Source organism: Sminthopsis crassicaudata, chromosome 2, assembly GCF_048593235.1.
Source record: "Sminthopsis crassicaudata isolate SCR6 chromosome 2, ASM4859323v1, whole genome shotgun sequence".
Lineage (NCBI taxonomy): Eukaryota > Metazoa > Chordata > Mammalia > Dasyuromorphia > Dasyuridae > Sminthopsis > Sminthopsis crassicaudata.
Genome location: NC_133618.1, coordinates 228,824,237 through 228,844,510, shown reverse-complemented (window position 1 = coordinate 228,844,510; position 20,274 = coordinate 228,824,237). Strand labels below are relative to the sequence as shown.

Sequence of the window (20,274 nt, the reverse complement as noted above, 5' to 3'; positions counted from 1 at the left end):
ATTCCGAGATATCCCCTTATACTTATCAGATTGAATAACATGACAGAAAAGAGAAATTACAAATACTGGAGGGAATATCTGGAAAAATACTAATTGGTAATTGAGTTGTGAACTGGTCCAACCATTCTAGAGAACCATGCTAGTATTTAGATCTACACCCAAAGAGCTATAAAACTGTATATCCTTTGACCCAGCAATATTACCACCAGCTCTGTATTCTAAAGAGATCAAAGAAAAGGAGAAAGGATCTATATGTACAAAAATATTTGTAGCAGTTCTTTTTGTGGTAGCAAAGAACTGGAAATGAGGGGATGCCCATCAATTGGTGAATGGCTAAACAAGATGTAGTATATGATTCTGGTAAAATACTGCTGTGCTTTAAGATGGGCAGGATGCTTTCAGAAAAATCTGGAAAGACTTGATTTCCTCAGCGGGCGAGGCCCTGCCATCTGCCCCCTGGCGAAGTAGGAAAGAGTTGAACCAGGAGAATGCAGTAATAGCAGTATTGGAAGGATGATCAACTATAAAATGATTAGATATTTTCAGCATTATAATAAAATAAGATAATTCTGAAGGACTTATGATGAAAAATGCTATTCATTTGCAGAGAAAAAACGGATACAGTCTGAATGTAGATCAAAGTATACTTTTAAAAAACTTTCTTTTCTGGATTTTCTTTCACATGACTAAGATAAAAAATGCTCTATATGACTGCACATGTTTAACTCACATCAAATTGTCTTTTTAAGGAGTGAAAAGGATTTAAAACTCAAAAATTTTAAAAAACCAATGTTAAAAAAATGTACATGTAATTAGAAAAAATAATTTTTTAAAAGAAATGAATAGGGTGATAGCTTCAGAAAGACCTGAGAACACCCATATGAGCCATTTCAAAGTAATGTGATCAGAATTAGAAGAACTTTATACATAGTAACTGCAATATTGTAAGGATAATCAACAATGAAAAACAGCTATTGCAATCAAGACAATGACCAAGATAATTTCAAGAGACATGATGAAAAATGCTATCCATATCAGAGAGAGAAGTGATGAACTCTGAATGCAGATTGAAGCCTTTTTTTTTTTAAACTTCTCTATTTGTGTTGTTTTATTTTGTTTGTGACTTTTTGGGGGGCTTTTGTAACATGGCTGGCTAATATGGAAATATGTTTTTCACAACCTCACTCACATGTATAATTGAAGGAGTAAAAGGTAGGAAGAAAGGAATGAATTTGGAACTCCAAAATTTTAGAAATTATTATTAAAAAGTTTGATTACATGTAATTGGGAAATATTTAATAAAATCAATAAAAATAAATGGAAAAATGCAGAATTTATGTCTCTGGATTTTAATTCTAGGTCTCTTTTTAGTGTACCCTACTGCCTTTCCCCAAAAAGGGAAACTATGCTATTAATCATTTATTTTGTCTTCTACCTGCATATGCTGTTCTGACCTACAATTCTTGAGTCCTTAAATACTTCATACTTGTTAGCAGGAATACCAGAGACACAGTAAGAGCACAGAATGTTATAGAGAAAAAGGGGGAAGTGAAAGGAAAGGGACAAAATATTTATAAAGTGCCTAATATGTGCCAGGCATTGTACTAAGTACTTTACAAAAAAGGTCTTTAGGGATCATTTTATCTAATCCCTTCATTTTACAGATGGAGAAACAGACTATAAAATGGAGAATTGATTTTTCCAGAGCTTTAAAGTTAGTAAATAGAAGAGTCTCACCTAAGAAGAAACAGATGGCCTCAGACAGACTGCAAAGGAGCATGCTGGGAGCTACACTGCCCAAGACTCGTCCAATATGCATCTCTCTTTTTTCCCCTGGGAGACGTGGCAACCTCTGAAAGGGGGAAAAAAAAAAAAGGACAAAATAATCTTTTTTATGCAAGATCATGATCTGCAGGTCATGTCATGCTTCTGTCCTAAAATCATCAATGGCTCCTTCTTGAAGACCAAGTACAATTGCTGACCATTCCAGGTCTTTTATAATTCAGCCATATCTCAGATTACTCTCCCTAATGCACTCCCTGGTCTGGCTAAACTGGATTATTATCTATCCATTTAGGACACATGGCATTCCTACCCATACTACTCCCTACTTGACATGCCTCCCACTTCCTCTTTGATTCTTCTCCATACTTTAAGACCTAATTCAAATGCAACCTATGCAATGAAACCATCCTTGACCTTTCCCCTACTTTAACTGCTTATGATTTCCCCCCTCAGACTTCATATATACTATATATGAAACCTCTACACACATTACTTTGTTTTACAGCCTTCACTATACTTATATTATAGGTGGAGCTTTTTGTATTTATGTCTTAATCCTCTCTTCTACAATAAACCCCATAAGAGTAAAATCTATACCTTCCTTAAATCCGTATCCCCTCTACCAAACTTTGCTGTGCTACCATACACAGAACACTGATTTCAGATGGGCTTAATAAATGAATGAAGGGATGGTCTCCCAACAACTGAAAAATGCACTACCTGTCTCTTTCCCTCCCTATAGGCTAATAGGCTCCTCTGCTTAAACCATCGGCATCTTCAAACCACAAATCAACTACTACCATTGATGGTCCAACACCTTCAGAACTCCCAAAGACAGATCAGCTCACATTTTCCTCTAAATTTCCAAATCTTCCTGAAGTCTTGCCTGTTTCTGATTGGGGATGGCAAGGACAGAAAGGACCCAACCCAACTTGCACAAATAATCCTCTTCATACCTGATACTCGAGAACAAAGATGAAGATGTTGTCAGCTCCAACAGCAAGCACGAGGAAGGGAACGACCTGGATGATGACCATAGAAGAGGGGATACCCACGTAGGAGAAGAAGCCCATTGAGGAGAGCACAGATCCTAGCACCACCAGCACTCCGCCTAGGCCCAGAGTCACCTTGGAATCCACCTGCAAGAGAACCTGGTGTTTAAGCTCCACACAAAACAGAGAAACGTGGAGAAGAAACCTCAGAGAAAAACTTCTGCCTGCCTCCCTCCCAGTGCTTTCTTCTCTGCATTCCTGAAGCCTAAGGTAACCTTGCTTGGCCCCTTCTTCCAGAAGAAAAAAGGGAGATCCACCTGTCCCCACACAACCCTGAGCCCCCGCCTCCCCACAGGTTCCTTACCAGTATACTGGAGCATCTAGAGTATCTCCCCAAGGCCAGAGTAATGTACAGGAAGACAATGGCGTAGCTGATGGCAAAGATGGGCAGGTCCTCAGCTGTGGTACGGTTTATCTCATCTTCCAGAGAACGCTGTGGATGGGCAGGTTTGATGTAATTGAGGAAAGAACGGAAAGGCTTGAGGATTATGGGAAGGAAAAGGGGTCTCTCTGGTTAGGAAGACAGGTACACTCAGAAGGAGCGGGAGAAGCTACCTGGTTTGTGTCCTATACCTCTGCCATGAAAGTGACTTCAAAGGTGTTGGCTGTACGGATCTTGAAGTCTTTCATCACCTTCAGAAAGTGGCTCTCCCAAAGCCGAGTTTGGGCCAGGCGGGGATCCCCAGCAGGGTAGTTGTTCAAGGAAAAAGTCAGGATGAGAGCTTCCGCACCAGAAAAATCCTCTCCTATAAAAAAGAAGAACTGGAATGATGGGGACCCTGTCCCTTCTCTCCTTAGCTTCCACAAGTTTCCCTTCAACTCATTATCTCCTATCTCTTCTTCCCCATCCCTCACCTCCAGCTTATGAAACCTGTCTCTTCAGAGCCATCCCATCTCCTGCCATGACTCTAGACCCCTTCCCCACTGCAGCTGAGAGGAGAAGGTTTCGTCTAGGATTCTCTAGGCACAGAGAGAAGCTTCCCTGGTGCTTCAGAGAAGGCAGAAGAGAGAGCAGTAGTATTCTGATGGTTTCAGGCCATCACTTCTCTTCCCTTATCTCAATATGACAGATGACAAGGTCATAAAATACAGAACCATACAGCTGGAGGGGACCTCAGTCACCATCTAGTCCAACCCATACCCAGAAAGGAATTTCTACTCAGACACATCCAACAAGTCATCATTCAGTCTCTGCCTGAAAACCCTGAGAAGGAATCCATTATTTCTTAAGGCAGTCCATTCCTTTTTGGGAAACTTTGAGTTAATAGGAAATTTTTCCTGATATCAATCTTCAATTTCCTTCTAGTTTTTTCACCCTTTGTTCCTGATTCTGCTCATTGGGGCCAAGTAAAATAAATGAAACTGTCATGTAACAGCCCTTTACATACCTAAAGATGATTAGCATATTACCTTATACCTTAATCATTCAATTCCTGTTGGGAAAAGTAAAACCATGTCTTGGCTTTTACTAGTAAATTTCAAACATTCCTTGATTCAAGCTCTCTCACTGACCATCCTAAAATAGCCTACCTATCTTAACTGTGTCTTATGTATCTCACTTATTTCCCCTTCTCTGGTCGGTGAGATGGCTTGTCCCTCTTACCTGTGTACCCTCCCACAGCAAGGAAGGGAAAGACAGGCGCCCCATAATCGGCCATGCAGCTCAGAGCCAAGGATGTGCCATCCTTGAATGTGAGGGGGGAACTGAAAAGAGGAGTGAGAAAGATAATTTGGGGAATGGGAACATCAGATACTCCCCTTACCCTTTCAACCCCTTCTTCTATGTAGAGGGCCACAGTCAGTGGGGAACTCTGGGTGAAGTATAAGACCCTTCAGCCTAGGCGGAACCTACTGACAATGTCTGGTTCAGCTCCCCATCTCCCCGAAGAGCTCTCAACCTTCCTGAGAAGTCAGGGGTGGTGACAACCTGTGTTGAGATTAAAGCACAGTAATACCAGGTGGCAAACTACGTACAATAGCAAGCTGTTTATGTGGTCCCACGTGAGCAGTATATACTGGGCACATGAACAGTGTTGTTTTTGTTACATAACAGTAGAAGGGTATAAAAGGGCGAAAAATCTTGGAATAAATGCACTCCATTTTCCCACCATCTTCAGGAGTCCTGCCTCCTCACTCCTCCAGTAGGATGGTATTTTTTAACCACCCCAGCATGGGGGATCTAGAAAGCAGGACACAATACTTCTACTCTACAGCAGACTTGCAGGTTTCCACCCATCTACAATTATATCTTTCAGCTCACCCACTCCCACCTCTCCAGCTACCACTCCCCACACCATCTCATAGAATCTGAGAATTTTGATATAGAAAGGGATCTCCAAGATTATTGAGTCCAATACTCTCATTTTTGCAGACTGCTCCTGAAATTAACTTCTTCCCTTCTATCTTTTAAAATCCCTAATTTGCTTCAAAATTCAGATTGAACTCTGTCTTCTATTTGAGGACTTTCTTGATCTTCCCGGTCTTTCTTCCATTACTTATATTTATAGGTTTATTTTGCATATATTGTTAACATATTTCACAAGACATGTATGTTATTTTCCTTTAGTTGAATGGAAGCTCTTATAGGACAGAAACTTCATTTTTGTCCCTGTGTCTATCACAGGGCCTGGCTCATAAGAAAACTTAAATGATTGTTGATAGACTCATTGATTTTGCGAATGAGCTAGTTGAGGCTCACAGTTTTAGTAAGTTACCCAAGATGACATGGGTCATAGCCACAGAGCCAAGACTGGGACCAGGGTCATTTCAATTCCAGGGTGGCTCCTTCTACCTCATCTCTCCTATCTGTATGGATTGAACTTCAGCAGGGAGGAGGTACTCCTTGAAGGACTTGGCTAAGGACAACCAAGGGAGTTGGTGCCTTCTCATTCCTACCCTCCTTCAGCTTTTAATGCTAGTAACTTTTCTACTCTCATTTTGAAGCTCCAATATATGTGTGGAGATGGAAAAGAAAAGAGAAAGAAAGGGAATAAGCATTTATATAGCAGCTGCCTAGTATTGTGTGAAAACACTTTACAAATATTATCTCATTTTGTAGTATTTCATTTGATCCTCCAACAACCCTGGGATATAAATGCTTTTATAATTCCCATTTTACAATATTGAATTGAGAATATTGAGGTGAAGCAATTTTCCCAGAATCACACCGTAAGTATTTGAAGTTGTATTTGAGGTCTTCCTGACTCCATCCCTAATTCCTTACTTAGCCATTTGCTACAGAGATTGAGAGAGAGGTTCTTTAGGAATAGAAGCCAACAAGTTCCGAAAAATCAGAGTCCAAATGTGATCAAGGTTCCAGGAGAATCATAGTTATCATTTGTGCCTTCTTCAAGAAAAGGAGCTCTCTTCTAAGGAGTCCCTATGGAACCCAGTGTTCCCTAAGCTAACTTAGCCTGAAAGGGTTGTTAGTAAAAAGTGGTATAAGTAAAAACAAGAGGATTAATGAGGGAGGGAAGACTCCTATGGTATCAGGTCCATAGTGGGCTGGGTAGCAGACTTGCCAAACCTAAAGATCTGGGCTTAAATTTCCCCAAATTCCGCTTATCATCTCTCTATGATTAGGAGATATAGACATCAGAGTAGTGTACAGCCAAGTCTAAAGGGTGGGTTTGAGTCAGAAGAGCCAACCGAGGTAAAAAGAACAAAGCCCTGAAGTGGAAGTCAGAAAACCCTGTCTCTCTGAAGGCTTTAACTCCATTCACATGGGGCCATACCATATAGACTCTCAGAGTGTTATTCCAAGGCTCAGGTTCCCATCTGCTAGGCTCAGTCCCTGTGCCTATGACTTCACCAGTGAGAATGGTGAAGTAATGGCAAGCCCCGATAGACTAGGAGACAACCTCGTTGGACACCACAGGAGCTACATTATCCTCATTTGCACTGCTCCCTAGCCTTCTCATGCTAGGCAAGAAAGCAGCGAGAACCTGAAGGAGAGCAGGGAAAATGGAGCAGGGAGGCCCTGCTCACCAGAGAGCAAAGAAAGGCCTTATCTTTGTTGTCAGGAGGCCCCTAAGGTCAGAGCCTCCAGTTGTGTTTTGTTGGCAGCCCAGAGTTTGAGAATTCAAGCTGTGAACTTTGACAGATTTTTTTTCAAAGTGTGAATTTTTAAAAAAATAATAATTTTTCTTTTCAATTCCATTTGTCCCTTTTGATGTTGCTGAACAATAAAAAAGGGGTGAAGGAAGATCCCAGGGGAAAAGTGGAATGAGTACAGGGTTAAGTCAATGGCCTGGGGTGACAAAGAACTGAAGAAATCAATTAGAAAAAGCAGCTTGGTATAGTGCCTGATTCATAGTAGGCACTTAACAAATGTTTGCTGACTGACAGTGAAGGCCTCAGAATCAGACTTAGGGCTGATCTTTGCTTGTTTAACGCTGGACAAGTCACTTCTTCATCCTAGTAAATGTGCTGAGATTATAACTATTATAACTATTTGATATAAATTGAGATCTTGGGGGAAGGATGGTCCTGGGTTAGAAACCCCTCTGGAACGGGCCCCACCTTCCTGTTCACAGGGGGAAACTCCAAGATAAGTGAGCTCATTCAATTGGAAATCTCGGCCTGGGGCATGGTCAAGGCCCTCTATTGAATTGAAAATTAGCCCCTCAAAATCATTTGGAGATGCTCAGACTGAGTTTCTGACAAAAGTCCCTTAAATCAGGGAACTTTTGTCATCTTTCCCTCTCTCCCTCTCTAGGGACGCCTAGGACGACTGGGAGCTATAGAATTGAAGAAATCGAAGGCTTGTGGGACAACCTACATTTATCCCTAAAGATTCTCCCTTAGGCTGTCTTTTAAAAAACAGAGAAATTCGGCTTGAAAAATCTCAAGACTAAGAAACTCATTTTCTTTTGCAATGCTTCCAGGCCTCAATATGTCTTGGGGAATGAGGAAAAATGACCAATTAATGGCTCAATTAACTACAGCATTATCCAGCAACTTGATTTGTTTTGCTGAAGGCAAGACAAGTGGACTGAAGTTCCCTATATCCAAGCCTTTATGGCCTTGTCTCAAGATCCTAAATTAAGACAGCACTGCAGGATGCGGCTAGTAAAATTTACTGGAGAGGAATTGAAAATGGATACTGACCTTCTAGATGAAGGTCTCCTTTTTACTTCTTTAGGGGCACAGGATCCTTCCCTTGCTCCCCAATGCAGTCCTTATCAGAAGGCCTGCAAATCCCTTCCAAAACCAACCCCTTATCAAAGACAGGACCTTGGGTCCCACAATATTTCTTCAATCTGATCCCCCTCACTCCCTGAACTAGATTCTGAGGCCGCCCAGCCTCAGTCCTTCTCATATAAGAAATAGGACCCTCTTTTCTTCAACTCGATCCCATACAGGCCAGCAAATGTTGAGGTGTGAGAAATGAAGGTTGAGACATCCCCTGACAACAGTGGGATCCCCTTGACCAGTCACAGACTCAAGGCTTGTAGCAAGAATGGGTTTATTACATTAAGAAAAAAGCTTTCTTAGTGGGCAAACTCCTGTTAGGACTTTTGCAAAAGTCTGGGCATAGAGCTTATGATTTTATTGGGTCTCTTTGGCCCTGAGCCAGGGACCAATCTCCAGATAATTTGAAGGGGCTAATTTTCAATTCAATAGAGGCCTTGACCATGCCCCAGACTGAGATTTCCAATAGAAGGAGATCACTTGTCTGGGAGTTTCCCCTATGAACAAGAGGGTTGGGTCTCTCCAGAGGGGTTTCTAACCCAGGATCACTCTTGCCCCCAAGATCTCAGTTTATATCATATTGAGAGGCATTAGTAAAGGGGAGAGGGACAGGAAGGACAGATCTGAACACACACAAATAAAAAAGACCATTGATTGTCTTCCGTGATTTGGGGATGACCTTGGACAAGAAAAGACTTGCTTCCCCTCTCAGGACGTCCTTATTTATAAAATCAAAGTTTTACTCGATGGCCTCTAGGATGCCTTCCAGTTGAGACATTCTGTCAGGTGGCTATTTTCAAAGGCTAGTCCTCTGGGTGGTACTTTGACAACATCATCTCGTACCAGGCTGTCTTTTCTTCCTCTTTATCGTTGCTGGGACCAAAGACCATGTCCTGGTAGACTTGACCCTCTGGTAAAACTCTGGCACTCCCAGTCTAGGGTTCTCATTGTCCTGATTGGTAGGCTCTTCACTCTATTTAGCTGCCCCCAGGCATGGTTCATTTCATATCCCATCCTACCCTGATGCTCTCCTGCCAGCTCTAGAATCAAAATCAAAACATGCTCCTAGAAAGGGCGTGCCAATCAGTCCATTCTCCTTTTCTACTCCACTCACCATCCCTATGACTTTGGGAGCTGAAACATCTCTCCCTGACCATCCCTATACATGTCATCTCTTCACATTACAATGGGAGCTCTTTAAGGACAGTTTCACATTTTTGTATCTATCCCCAGAACTTTGTCCAGTACTTGGCATGTAATAATTTAATAAATGCTTTTCTATTCATTGATAAAGTATTGAACTTGAAGTAAGGAAGCCCTGAGTTCAAATTCTGTTACTATCTGGGCATGAAGATGGGCAAATCACTCAATATCTCTGATCCGCCTCAATTTCCTTATTTGTGGGTGCTACTGAGCAAGTGAGTAGGCTCTCAGACCCTGGTTCTTCTTGTGGCCCTCCCTCCCCGGCCCCCAAACCCAGAGCATCTCACTTGACGCAGTAGAGAAAGTGGTCCCTCCAGTTCACCTCCGCAGTCTTCCCCATCAGGGTCTGGTTGGCAGTCAGGAGGAAGTTGGTGCGATTGCTTTGGAAGTACTGCAAGAAGCTGTTGATGCAGCAGTCCTCCAGGCTGGGATTGTGGGGGTGGAGAGGGGCGTAGCAGATGTCTCTTAGGGAGATGTTGCGTTGCTCTTCCTCCGACCAGACCTCCAGATGCTTCAGCTCCTCTTGCAACTCCAGCAGCTGAAGGAGCAGCTCCTCCCTCAAAATGCCGCTGAAGTTCTTGGGTCCCAGAAGCAAGGAATCATAGGTATAGCCAGGCTGGCCAGGAGCTGTCAGGATCACCTGGTTGGTGCGGAAGAAAGGCCCAAAATAGCGGTCATGGAATTCCTTCTCCTTCCTGGCCTGGCTGTTAGGATTGGACCACAGCTCTACGGGGTCTGTGATCAACTCCAGGAAGACCAGTCCGCTGGCCAGTACTGCCACCAGTACTGTGGAGAGAAACAGAACCGTCTTTGGCCACGAGGCCACCCACACACCCCAGCTTTGGAAAAGGTCGCCCAGGACGATGTGGGCAAAGTGACTGAATCGGTCGGAGCAGCGTGCATCCTTCTTGGGCTTCCCGGCTTTTCTTTTGCGGCAGGAACGAACCATAAGGAAAGTGAAGAAAGAAACAAAGGCGCCACAGAGGATGATCACCAGGGCCAGCCCGCCGTGCATCCTCCCCAGGCGGAAGGTCGAGTCCTGCATGGAAGGGTGAGCAATGGCAGGACAGGCCAAAGCACAGTCCTGGCAAGAGCACGCCTTGGCATCATTGCCCCGAGTCTCATTGCAACCCCACATTTCTGCATCCAGGGCTTCTATCCCATGTCCTGGGAGCTGGCCAGGCTGCAAGAGATGGAAGGAGATTTCCAGGGGAGCGAGTCCATTTCCTGTATCACCCTGGAAATTGAGCCAACGCTGGGCATTACAGAGGGCAGAGCCATACACCCCGCACATAGTCCCGACAGCCAGGGTGCCCGTTGCAGGGACTTGCACCTTGCTGCAGGAATTGTAGGCCCGCTCTGCAAAGCTCTGTCTGTAGAAGGCCTGATAGGCTACCACCTTGGAGAGGCCAGTCCCTTCAATGTCAAAGGTGCGGGTCACATTGATGAACAGACTCTGGTTGGGGCTGCAGGTGTTCTGGCAGTGCAAGCTAGCAAAGTTCTCAGCACAAGCTGGGCAGCGGGAAAGAAGGGCCTTGGTCACTGACAGGCTGTTCTGCAGAGCAATCAACTGTTTGGGGGAGCAGCAGGCAAAAGTGGAGTCGGGACCTTCATATAGCCGGGGACAGATGCTCCTCAAGAGCTGCAAATGGTCCCCAGTGAGTTTGCGGGCCGGGGTGTTGGATAAGCAAGACACGTTGGACAGCGGAAGGAGGCTGCCGGACAATTCGGGGTTTTTCCCACAGTCATCATAGAAGGCACACCTGCCAGCTTCGTGGAGAGGGGTGTAGTTCTTTGCACAGACCTGAGGAAGAGAGCCATTAGAAAATACTCTTGCACTCGCCTCCCCTGCAATCTGGGGCTGCCAGCTAGTCCTAATTACAAAGACAGGCACAAACAATCTCATCTTCCTCCCAAGCTTCAAGCTCTAGAGCCTCTTATTTTTGCCCCCTTTAGAGCAATGCTGTTTGTTTTATGACAGGCCTTACCCCTCCACCTCAGCATCCAGGGAGTTGGTCGAAGACCAGGTGAAAACAGATGACACTGTATAAGTGATGGTGTGTTTAAGGACTGATGCATCCCCCTATTGCCTCCTCCTCCCTCTCCCAACTTCTTTAACATTTTTCCCATTCTTCCTGGTTCTAAGACTGTGAGTTTCATCAAAACTGTGGAGAGACAAGAGAGTGGGGACTGTCTTGCAAACCTGGCAGCCAACAGTCTCTTCTCCCAAGGTCCAAGACAATTTCCATTCTAGATGGGAATTGTTTACCTAACAGACTAGGATATCCTCCAGAAATCTTTGCTGAGAACTGGTCCTTTGAATTTATCTAGACAAAAAGGCAAACCCAGCACAAGGGAAAAAATACTGAGACAAGTCAAAAAACGCAAGTCCATTTATTCCCTGTGTCAGTCATGTTACCTCTCTCAATCTCAGTTTCCTCTTTTGTAAAATAAGGTTGGACTTTTATTGCCCTCCTCAACCAACCCTAAATCTAAGGGCCAAAGGCCCAAGCCAAAAACCAGGCAGTCCCACTGCCCAATATCTTTTTGGTTACACATTTTAGGTCCCTCCTCTCCCTTTAAGGAGGTCTAATGCATTTTTTAAATAATAGCTTTTTATTTAAAAAAAAAATATGCAAAGATAGTTTTCTATCTAATGCATTCTTGAGTAACATGGAGGGAGACACAGAAACCAGGAACTCACCAAATGCAAGAGGATCACCAAGAGCAGCAATCCCTTCAGCCCAGGCTCCGCCATCCCGTGCCAAGTAAGGAACTACGTAAAAAGAGCAGAGGGGCAGCTCAGGGAAGCTGATATGACAGTCTTTGATTAGGGGAGGAACAAATTAGTGGTGTAATAAGTGTTAAATCTGGCCTGATAGTCAAGAACCAATGAAAGATCGCTAAGTTAATAATCCACTGTGAGCTACTTCCTTCAACCAGTTTGGCACCTGTTCTATGGCATTTCACTAGGTTTCCCCGCTTTAACAGAGGAATGCTATCCTTAGAGCATCAAATCCGTGAGTATAGGAACAGTCTTCGCTGGGACCCAGGTGTACAATAAGGGGATGAAGGAATCATTTGGGGGCCCCAAACCCAGGTATAAGGAGGCGTCCCCGTGCCTGACAAAGGAGCTATGATTCAGAAGAAACCTTTGTGTGGGAGGGAGAACTCAGGAACTGGCGCTCCTGGGGTACATTGCCAGTTTTTCTATCCTCTATCCTTTTCCTGCCCTCTTTCTTCTCTCTTTCCCTTTCCTTTTCCTCTGTGCCCTTCCATGACATCTCGGGCTAATCTCCCCTCTCTGGGATCAGGACAAGGTCTCACGCTGGGCTCTGAACACGCCCAGTGTACTGTCATCCTTAGCAACTAGTTATTGACAATAACTGTCCTGTTAGCATTGGGGGAGGGCTGAGGGTAAATGGCAGAAAATATCACTCCCCTTTTCCTAAAGGGAAAGGGAAAGGAAGAATGGCTCCTCAAAAGCACTAATTAAGGATGTCCTATGTGCTAGGCGTTAGGAATCTAGGCAACAGCACCAATCCTCCAGGAACTTACATTTGACACAGATAAATAAATGTAAAGTATATGCAAAACAAATATAAAATTCTGCTTCTCTACTAGAACAGGAAAGATTAACAACAGGAAGCATCAGGAAAGTCTTCCTAAATGAGAGAGCACTCAAGTCGAGCCTTAACCAGAGCCAGAGAGGCTGACAGACAGGAGATGAGCAGGGAGAGCTTTTCAGATATGAAGGACAACCTCCACAGAAGCACCTGGAGGAGAGAAGGGAAAAAAAAAGAAAAGAAAAGTGTATATTATTTATTATATATTTAAAAGGAATAGCAAGTTGTATCTAAACAATTTACAATTTCATATGCAATTATCTTTTTAAATCATACTATGGTAAGGAAGTGCTTGTTTTATTCCATAAATTAAAAAGGAAAAAAGGAAAAGAAAGGCACAAGGCCAGAAATTTGCACAGAGCAACAAATCATCAAGTTTGGCTCAAAAATGAATGGAGAAAGAGTAGAGAAGATTGGGGTATGTATATGAACAGGAAGTATTGGGAAATTCGTCTGGAAAGCCAAGCTGGAGCCAGACTCTGAAGGGCTTTAAACATTCACAGGTGTAACCTTCTGAACTGCAAGTGAGAGAACTTGGAATCAGTAAGCAGTTCTTAAATTCTTTTTCTCCATCTCTTTCTTCTCTTTCCCATACTGTTCCTGGTTAGGCTAAGAATAGAAAGCAGGAAATGTGAAGATTGACTGGGGAGCCCCTGAAGTGATTTGCCTTTCCCTTAACTAGCTGCAGGTGTATTCCTGCCCTGTGCTCTCCATATTTGATAGGGATCTCTTTAATTTTCTTTGATCTTCCCTATCAATTAGAATGGAGCTTTGGCCTTGACTCTCCTTAGAAAGCAGATAATGGTGATTTGTGGGTTCTAGAGAATATTTTCCATTTTGTCCTTTTAAGCATCATTCTTAATTCAGAATTTCCTAGATCGCAAGAATACTGATGGCCTAAACTATACCACCAAAGAGATGGAAGGAAGAGAAAAAAAATTAATAACAGCTCAGTGTCAAAGAATGGGAAACTAAGGGAATACCCATTAATCCAGGAATGGCTGAACAAATTATGGTGCATGAATATAATGAAGTATTGGCAATATTATATGAACTAATATAAGTTGAACCAAGAAATTGATCTGTATAATAACATTATGAAGACAAATAACTAAAAGAATTAAGAATTCTGATATAGGTAATATCCAACCATGATTCCAGACCAATGATAAGGTAGCATGCTACCTATTTCTTGACAAAGAAGTAATGGAGTCACATCACAGAGTAAGATATACATTTTAGGGCATAACCAATCTGACAATTTACTATGTTTAACTATGTATTTTTGTTACAAAGACTTTCTTTTTCTTTTAATTCAGGGATCAATGAGAGGAAAAGAAAAATTAATGCTTGTTAACTGAAAAAAAAAAGTAAAATAAAAGGTTACATAAAAATAAAGTGTGTACTAAAAAAAAAAATCTATTAATAACCTAACATACCACTTTACCCTAAATAGGATCTCAATTTATGGAGAGCCACTTATAGATGGCCATGGTTTCAAATAATTAACACAAAAGAAATGAGCTATGACTTTCTAGTTGTTGTTTAGTCATATCTCATTCTTCATGGCTCCATTTGGAATTTTCTTGGCAAAATCCTGAAATAATTTGCCATTTCCTTCTCCAAGTTATTTTACAAATGAGGAATTGAGGCAAACAGAATTTAAGTCACTTGTCCAGAGCCTCATAGCTAGCAAGAGTTGGAGGCCATATTTGAACTCATGAAGATGCGTCTTTTTTTATTCCAGCACTCTATCTACTGTATTAGCAAGCATCCTTAAAGATAGTAGACAAATATATTTTATTCTGTCTCTTCATGAGAGCTCAGACTCCATTTTTCCCACTATCGCTTCTTCCTCTTTATTCAAGTCCATACTTTTTGTTAAACTATCTACTTCTTCTCCTCTGGAAATTTTCTCCATTTGCTTGAAATGTCTAATCTCCAGGGCAGCTAGGTGGCACAGTGGATAGAGCATCAGCCCTGAAGTCAGGAGGACCTGAGTTCAAATCTAATCTCAGACACTTAATACTTCCTGGCTGTGTGACCCTGAGCAAGTCACTTACCCCCAATTGCCTCAGGGAAAAAAAAAGTCTAGTCTTTTCTGAGATTAGATCACCTCCTCTAAGTCCCCTGCAATCTATCATCATACTTATAAAGGAGCAACCAGGAATACACCATGTAGTACAGGTACAGGCTTTCTTAGGAAGCATGAGGCATTCTCCCTAATTTCCATGGTCTCAGGTAAGATAGAAGGAACTCAAGTTCCTTAACTAGAAGGACACAATGGGGCTCAGGTGGTTTGTACAAGAAATGTCAGACATAGGTGATCTTTAAAGGAGACACAACCTAAACTCTGAAGAAGTGAGGTAGAGGTTGACTTTCTAGATATGGGCTTGCTCTGCTCAGATCACATCTAGAATAGTATTCAGTCCTGACCATCATATTTTTTGCAGGACATTGGTAATCAGAACAAATATAAAAGGGCAACCAGAATGGTTTAGGATCTTGAAATGTCATTGGGAGACTGTCTAAAAAACGTTCTAAGGAGAAGGAAAGACTTTAGTGCTAGGTAAGGGGATGGAGATAGAAATGCTGATGATAATTTTTTTCATGCATTTGAAATCTCCTTGAAGAAAGATTGCACTTGTTCTATTTTATTTCAAATAATTAACACAAAAACAAGGAGTATGAATTATAGAAATGAAGCCAAGATGACAGAGTAATAAGAAGCAGAATCACTGAGCTCCAGTCCTTTCCGACTCCAAAATTCCTCTAAACACCTCTAGAAAATGCACCACATCAGATCCTTATGGGTAAAACCAAGGAAAGATCATAGTCATTTTTCAAGGTCATATTGGCATGAGGAAACAAACAGGGAAGTATACACTCACTAAGAATGGAGACTGGACAGGAGCACACTATTTGTGAAGCTCAGTCTCTCTTCCATTCAGTCAACATTTTAGGAAAATGCAGCTCTGATCATGTCACCTCTATACTTAATGAACTCCAATGGTTCTTTGTCATCTCTTGGATCAAATATAAAATGCATTCAAAGTCCTCCATAACCTAGTCTCTTCAATTCAGTGACACTGTACTCCTTGTTTTCCAAGAAAAAAGAGACTCTCTTGGTTCTTGAGCATTTTTCTCTGATTACCTCCCATGCCTGGAATGCTTTCCTTCTTCATCTATGTCTCTAAGCCTCCCTGGCTTCCTTGAAGTTCCATCTCAAGAAAAAATAAAACAAAGTCAAAAGAAGGAAAAAATAGAAGAAAATATGAATTATTTCAGAAAAGCAACTGACCTGGATAATAGATTGAGGAAAGATCATTTAAAAATTATTGGGTTATTTAAAAACCATAACTTTTAAAAAAGAGCTTCAAATTCACATTTCAAGAAATTATAAAGGAAAATAGATTAGACATTTTAGAATCAGAGAGCAAATACAAATCTAAAGAATCCACCAATCATCTCATAAAAAAATCTCAAAATAAAAATGCAAATTTCTTTACATAAATTTGCATTATGCAAATTTAATTTTATATAAAGAATTCTGAAAGAAATCCATATTCCCTCCAAAAAATGAACTCAAACTTATGTTACTGTGTTTTCTCTCTGCTCCTGCTCCTCAGAGCTCAGCATTCTGTAGCTTCTCACCCTTTTTCACATCAAAACAAATAAAAATCTTTTAAAAAATCTTCCAACTGAAAGCAGAAGACTTGGTTTATGATCTCTAGTGTTCCACCTCCTCCCATTTCCATGGTTGAGTACCATCTATCTATCCCCAGCCCCCTTGTGTTCCCTTTGTGCTCTTATTTCTCTATTGCCAGCCTCCACATGTTCTTGAATGGAGTACCAGCCCATTTGCTCTACAGTTTGTGGCCTTCTTCCTTCCTCCTTCCCTTCCTTATATATGCAGGAAAAATTCAAATTACTTTAAAATTGCTTTACATAGAGGTGTGTGGAGCCACATCTCATTGAGTAAAGCAAGAACTGTATAGCCAAATTCCAGAATTCCTAGGTCAAGAAGAAAATAATGAAAGCAACCCCCCAAAAAAATAATTCAAATATTATGGAGCCAGTCAGGATCACACAAGATCTAGCAGCTATTATGATAAAGGAGTGAAGGGGTTAAGAGAGCAAAAGACCTATTATTACAATCAAGATTAACCTATCCAGCAAAGTTGAATATAATCCTTCAAGGGGGTGAGGAATGGAGGGGTGGCAGGAAAATGGACATTTAATGAAAAAGAGAATTTGCAGGCATTCCTATGGAAAAAAAAAACTGAATAGAAGATTTGACATTCAAAGACTGAAGAGAGACATAAAAAAGTAAAAATGAATAAAAAATCATGAGGAATTTAATCAAGTTAAACTTTATATTCCCAAATGAGAAGTGATACATGTAACCCAAAAAAACTTTGTCATCATTAGGGCAGTTAGGAGTTTAGAGGGCATGAGTATGAGTATTTTGTTGGGATAATCTCAAAAAAATGGAAAGATGAAAAAGTGTCATATACTGAGATAAGAGAGAGGAAGAATGATGGAAATTATCTCACATAATAGAGGCATATGAGGAAGAGTTTTTACAATGGAGAGGGAAATGGAAAAAAAAAAGGTAACAAACATCATTCTCATCTGAAGTAGTTCAAAGAGGGAAAAATGTATCTCTATGTGTGTGTATACGCACATACATATGTGCACATATATATATATATATATATGTATATAAAATACATTTATTCAAAGAGGCAATACAGAATATATACATATATACACATTCATGTGGGTATAGAAATCCATTTTACCCAACCAGGAAGAAAAAAGAAGGGGTTAAAAGAAAGGGGGAAGAGTATGTAAGAGGGAGGACTGATTAAGAGAGACAGTGGTTGGAAGCAAAACAGACTTTTGAGAAAGGACAAGGTTAAAAAAAAGAGAGAGAAAGAGAAGGATAAACAAAAGAAAATAGGATTGAGGGAAATATATAATTAGCACACAACTATGAATGTGAATGGAATGAACCCACCTATAAAACATAAGCAAATAGAAGAATGGAATAAAAACCAGAATTCAATAATACTCAACGATCTGAAGAGAACCTAATTTGCTTTAGCTGAAGTGAAAAAGGCAGAGATAACAATCATGATATCAGACAAAACAAAAACAAAAATAAATTTAATAAAAAGAGACTATACTTTGAAAAAAGGTGCCAAAGACAATGAAGTAATGTCAATGCTAAATATATATGCCAAATGGCTTCATCTAAATTCTTTTTTTTTAATTAAAGTAAAAACTAAAATTAAGACTGTAATTTCAAACACAAATTAATGAAGGGTTTTTAAATTTTTATTATCAATAGTATCTTATTTTTCCAAATATATGTAAAGATAGGTTTCACATTCATTTTTGTAAGACTTTGTGTTCTAAATTTTTCTTCCTCCCTTATCTCTTTCCTCCCCAAGACAGCAAGCAATCAGATATAAATTAAATATTAACATCCAAATTCTTAAAGGAAAAGGGAGATAGATTAGATTATAAGAAAAAATAGGAAAACTATACCGGTAAGGGACCTCATTTATTGCTCTCAGAACTAGATAAACCTAAACATAAAAGAAAGAAAAGAAATAAGGAGATAAATAGAATTTTAGGAAAATTAAATATGATAGACTTCTGGAGAAAGCTGAATGGGAATAAAAGAAATATAACTTTCACAGCTGTACATGGACTTTCACAAAAATTGACTATGTATTATAGCATTAAAAAATCTCACAAACAACTACAGAAAAATAGAAATGTTAAATCTACACTCTCTTGACCATTATGAAATAAAAATTGTATTTAATAAAGGACTTTGGGAGCAAAGATTAAAAATTAATCAGAAACTGAATAATCTTATCCTAAAGAGTGAGTCATAGAACAAATCATAAAAACAATAATTTCATTAAAGATCATAACAATGAGACAGCATACTAAAATTTGTGAGATACAGTTGAAGTAATACTTTGGGAAATTTTTACATCTCTAAAGACTTATATCAATCGTTTTTCACAATTGCTCTCATTTGGTTTTTAAAGTCTTTTTAAAGTTATTCTTTAACTTCTTTATGAACAGGTGACTGTAACATTACTCAAATAATAGCTTAATGTTATTACCTCAGTGTGGGGAACAGGGGTGGTAGGGTGAAAATGGGGCACACAAATGGTGCCTCTGGCCTCAGTTTTCTCCTCTGACCACGAACCTGAAACGAAGAACTAAACCTTGCTGTAAGTGCCCAAAGCCCACAGTGTTCCTGCCCCACTACTTTTGCACTCACCCAGCATGTGTTGGTTCTTTTTCGCCCAGAGCCTAGTCTGAGAAGCACAGCTGGATCTGGTGTTCTTTATCAGCAAAGGTTCCCTCAATCTTCCTCAACTCAGACACCTGATTCCCCACACAGTGTGGGAAGTAAAAGTTCCTGGGGCCAAAAGACAGACAACCCCAGGGCTCTTTCCTTGTTTCAGTGAAACTAGCCTGGAGGTATTTATACTTCCTGGGAGCCAATCTCCAACCTGATATCTTTCTTCAGACCTTTGATTGTCCCAAGACTACTACTGTTCAGCCCCTGCTCCTATTTGTTTTAACTACGTTTACCCTGAAGTGCAGATTTGTCTTATTTATGAGGGAACTCTGAAGAGCTTAGAATTTTCTGACCTCCACCATTATTGGAAAATTCTCTTAACAATTAATAATTTGAATCAAATTACAGGATAGTAAACAAACATACACAAATTAGCAGCATTTTTGTATATTACCAATACAACCTAGCAGGAAGAGATAAAAAGAGACATCCCATTTAAAATAACTTCAGACAATGTAAAATACTTGGGAGTCTATGTGCCAAAATATATCCGGAAACTATATGAACACAATTACAAAATATTTTTCACACAAATAAAGACAGATTTAACAACTGGAGAAATGTTATTTGCTCATGGATAGGTTGAGCCAATATAATTAAAATGACAATTCTACTTAATTTATTTATTCAGTTATCTACCAATCGAACTACCAAAGAATTATTTTATAAAGCCAGAAAAAAATCATAAAGGTAATCTGGAAGAATAAAAGTTCAAGAGTGTCAAAGAAATAAGCAGGAAAAAAATGTGAAGGGAGTCAGTCCAGCAGTATCAGACTTCAAATTATATTGCATATTGATAATTGATAAAATAATCTAATATTAAAAGGAAATAAGAGTTACTGATCAGTGAAATACATGATATACACAATATATAGCAGCAAATGACCATATAGTAATCGATTGTTTGACAAACCCAAAAATGCAAGCTTTTGAGGCAAGGACTCACTATTCCATAAAAGCTTCTGGGAAAATTGGAAGAAACTAGGCAGAGATGAACATTTCACACTGTAAACTAAAATAA

General features: G+C 40.4%; 1 protein-coding gene across 1 annotated transcript in view; it reads right to left on the bottom strand.

The window, feature by feature from the left end:
• NPC1L1 (NPC1 like intracellular cholesterol transporter 1) overlaps window positions 1-19,199 on the bottom strand; it is a 52,202-nt gene extending 33,003 nt beyond the window's left edge. The window contains exons 1-8 of the mRNA XM_074288453.1: window positions 19,170-19,199; window positions 11,938-12,009; window positions 9,521-11,037; window positions 4,441-4,541; window positions 3,411-3,583; window positions 3,142-3,270; window positions 2,742-2,924; window positions 1,738-1,852 (exon numbers count right to left, since the gene is read on the bottom strand). Coding sequence (XP_074144554.1) covers window positions 1,738-1,852; window positions 2,742-2,924; window positions 3,142-3,270; window positions 3,411-3,583; window positions 4,441-4,541; window positions 9,521-11,037; window positions 11,938-11,991 — 2,272 coding nt within the window. The 5' untranslated portion in view covers window positions 11,992-12,009; window positions 19,170-19,199. The remainder of the gene's footprint in view (window positions 1-1,737; window positions 1,853-2,741; window positions 2,925-3,141; window positions 3,271-3,410; window positions 3,584-4,440; window positions 4,542-9,520; window positions 11,038-11,937; window positions 12,010-19,169) is intronic.
• Window positions 19,200-20,274: the final 1,075 nt, after the last annotated feature.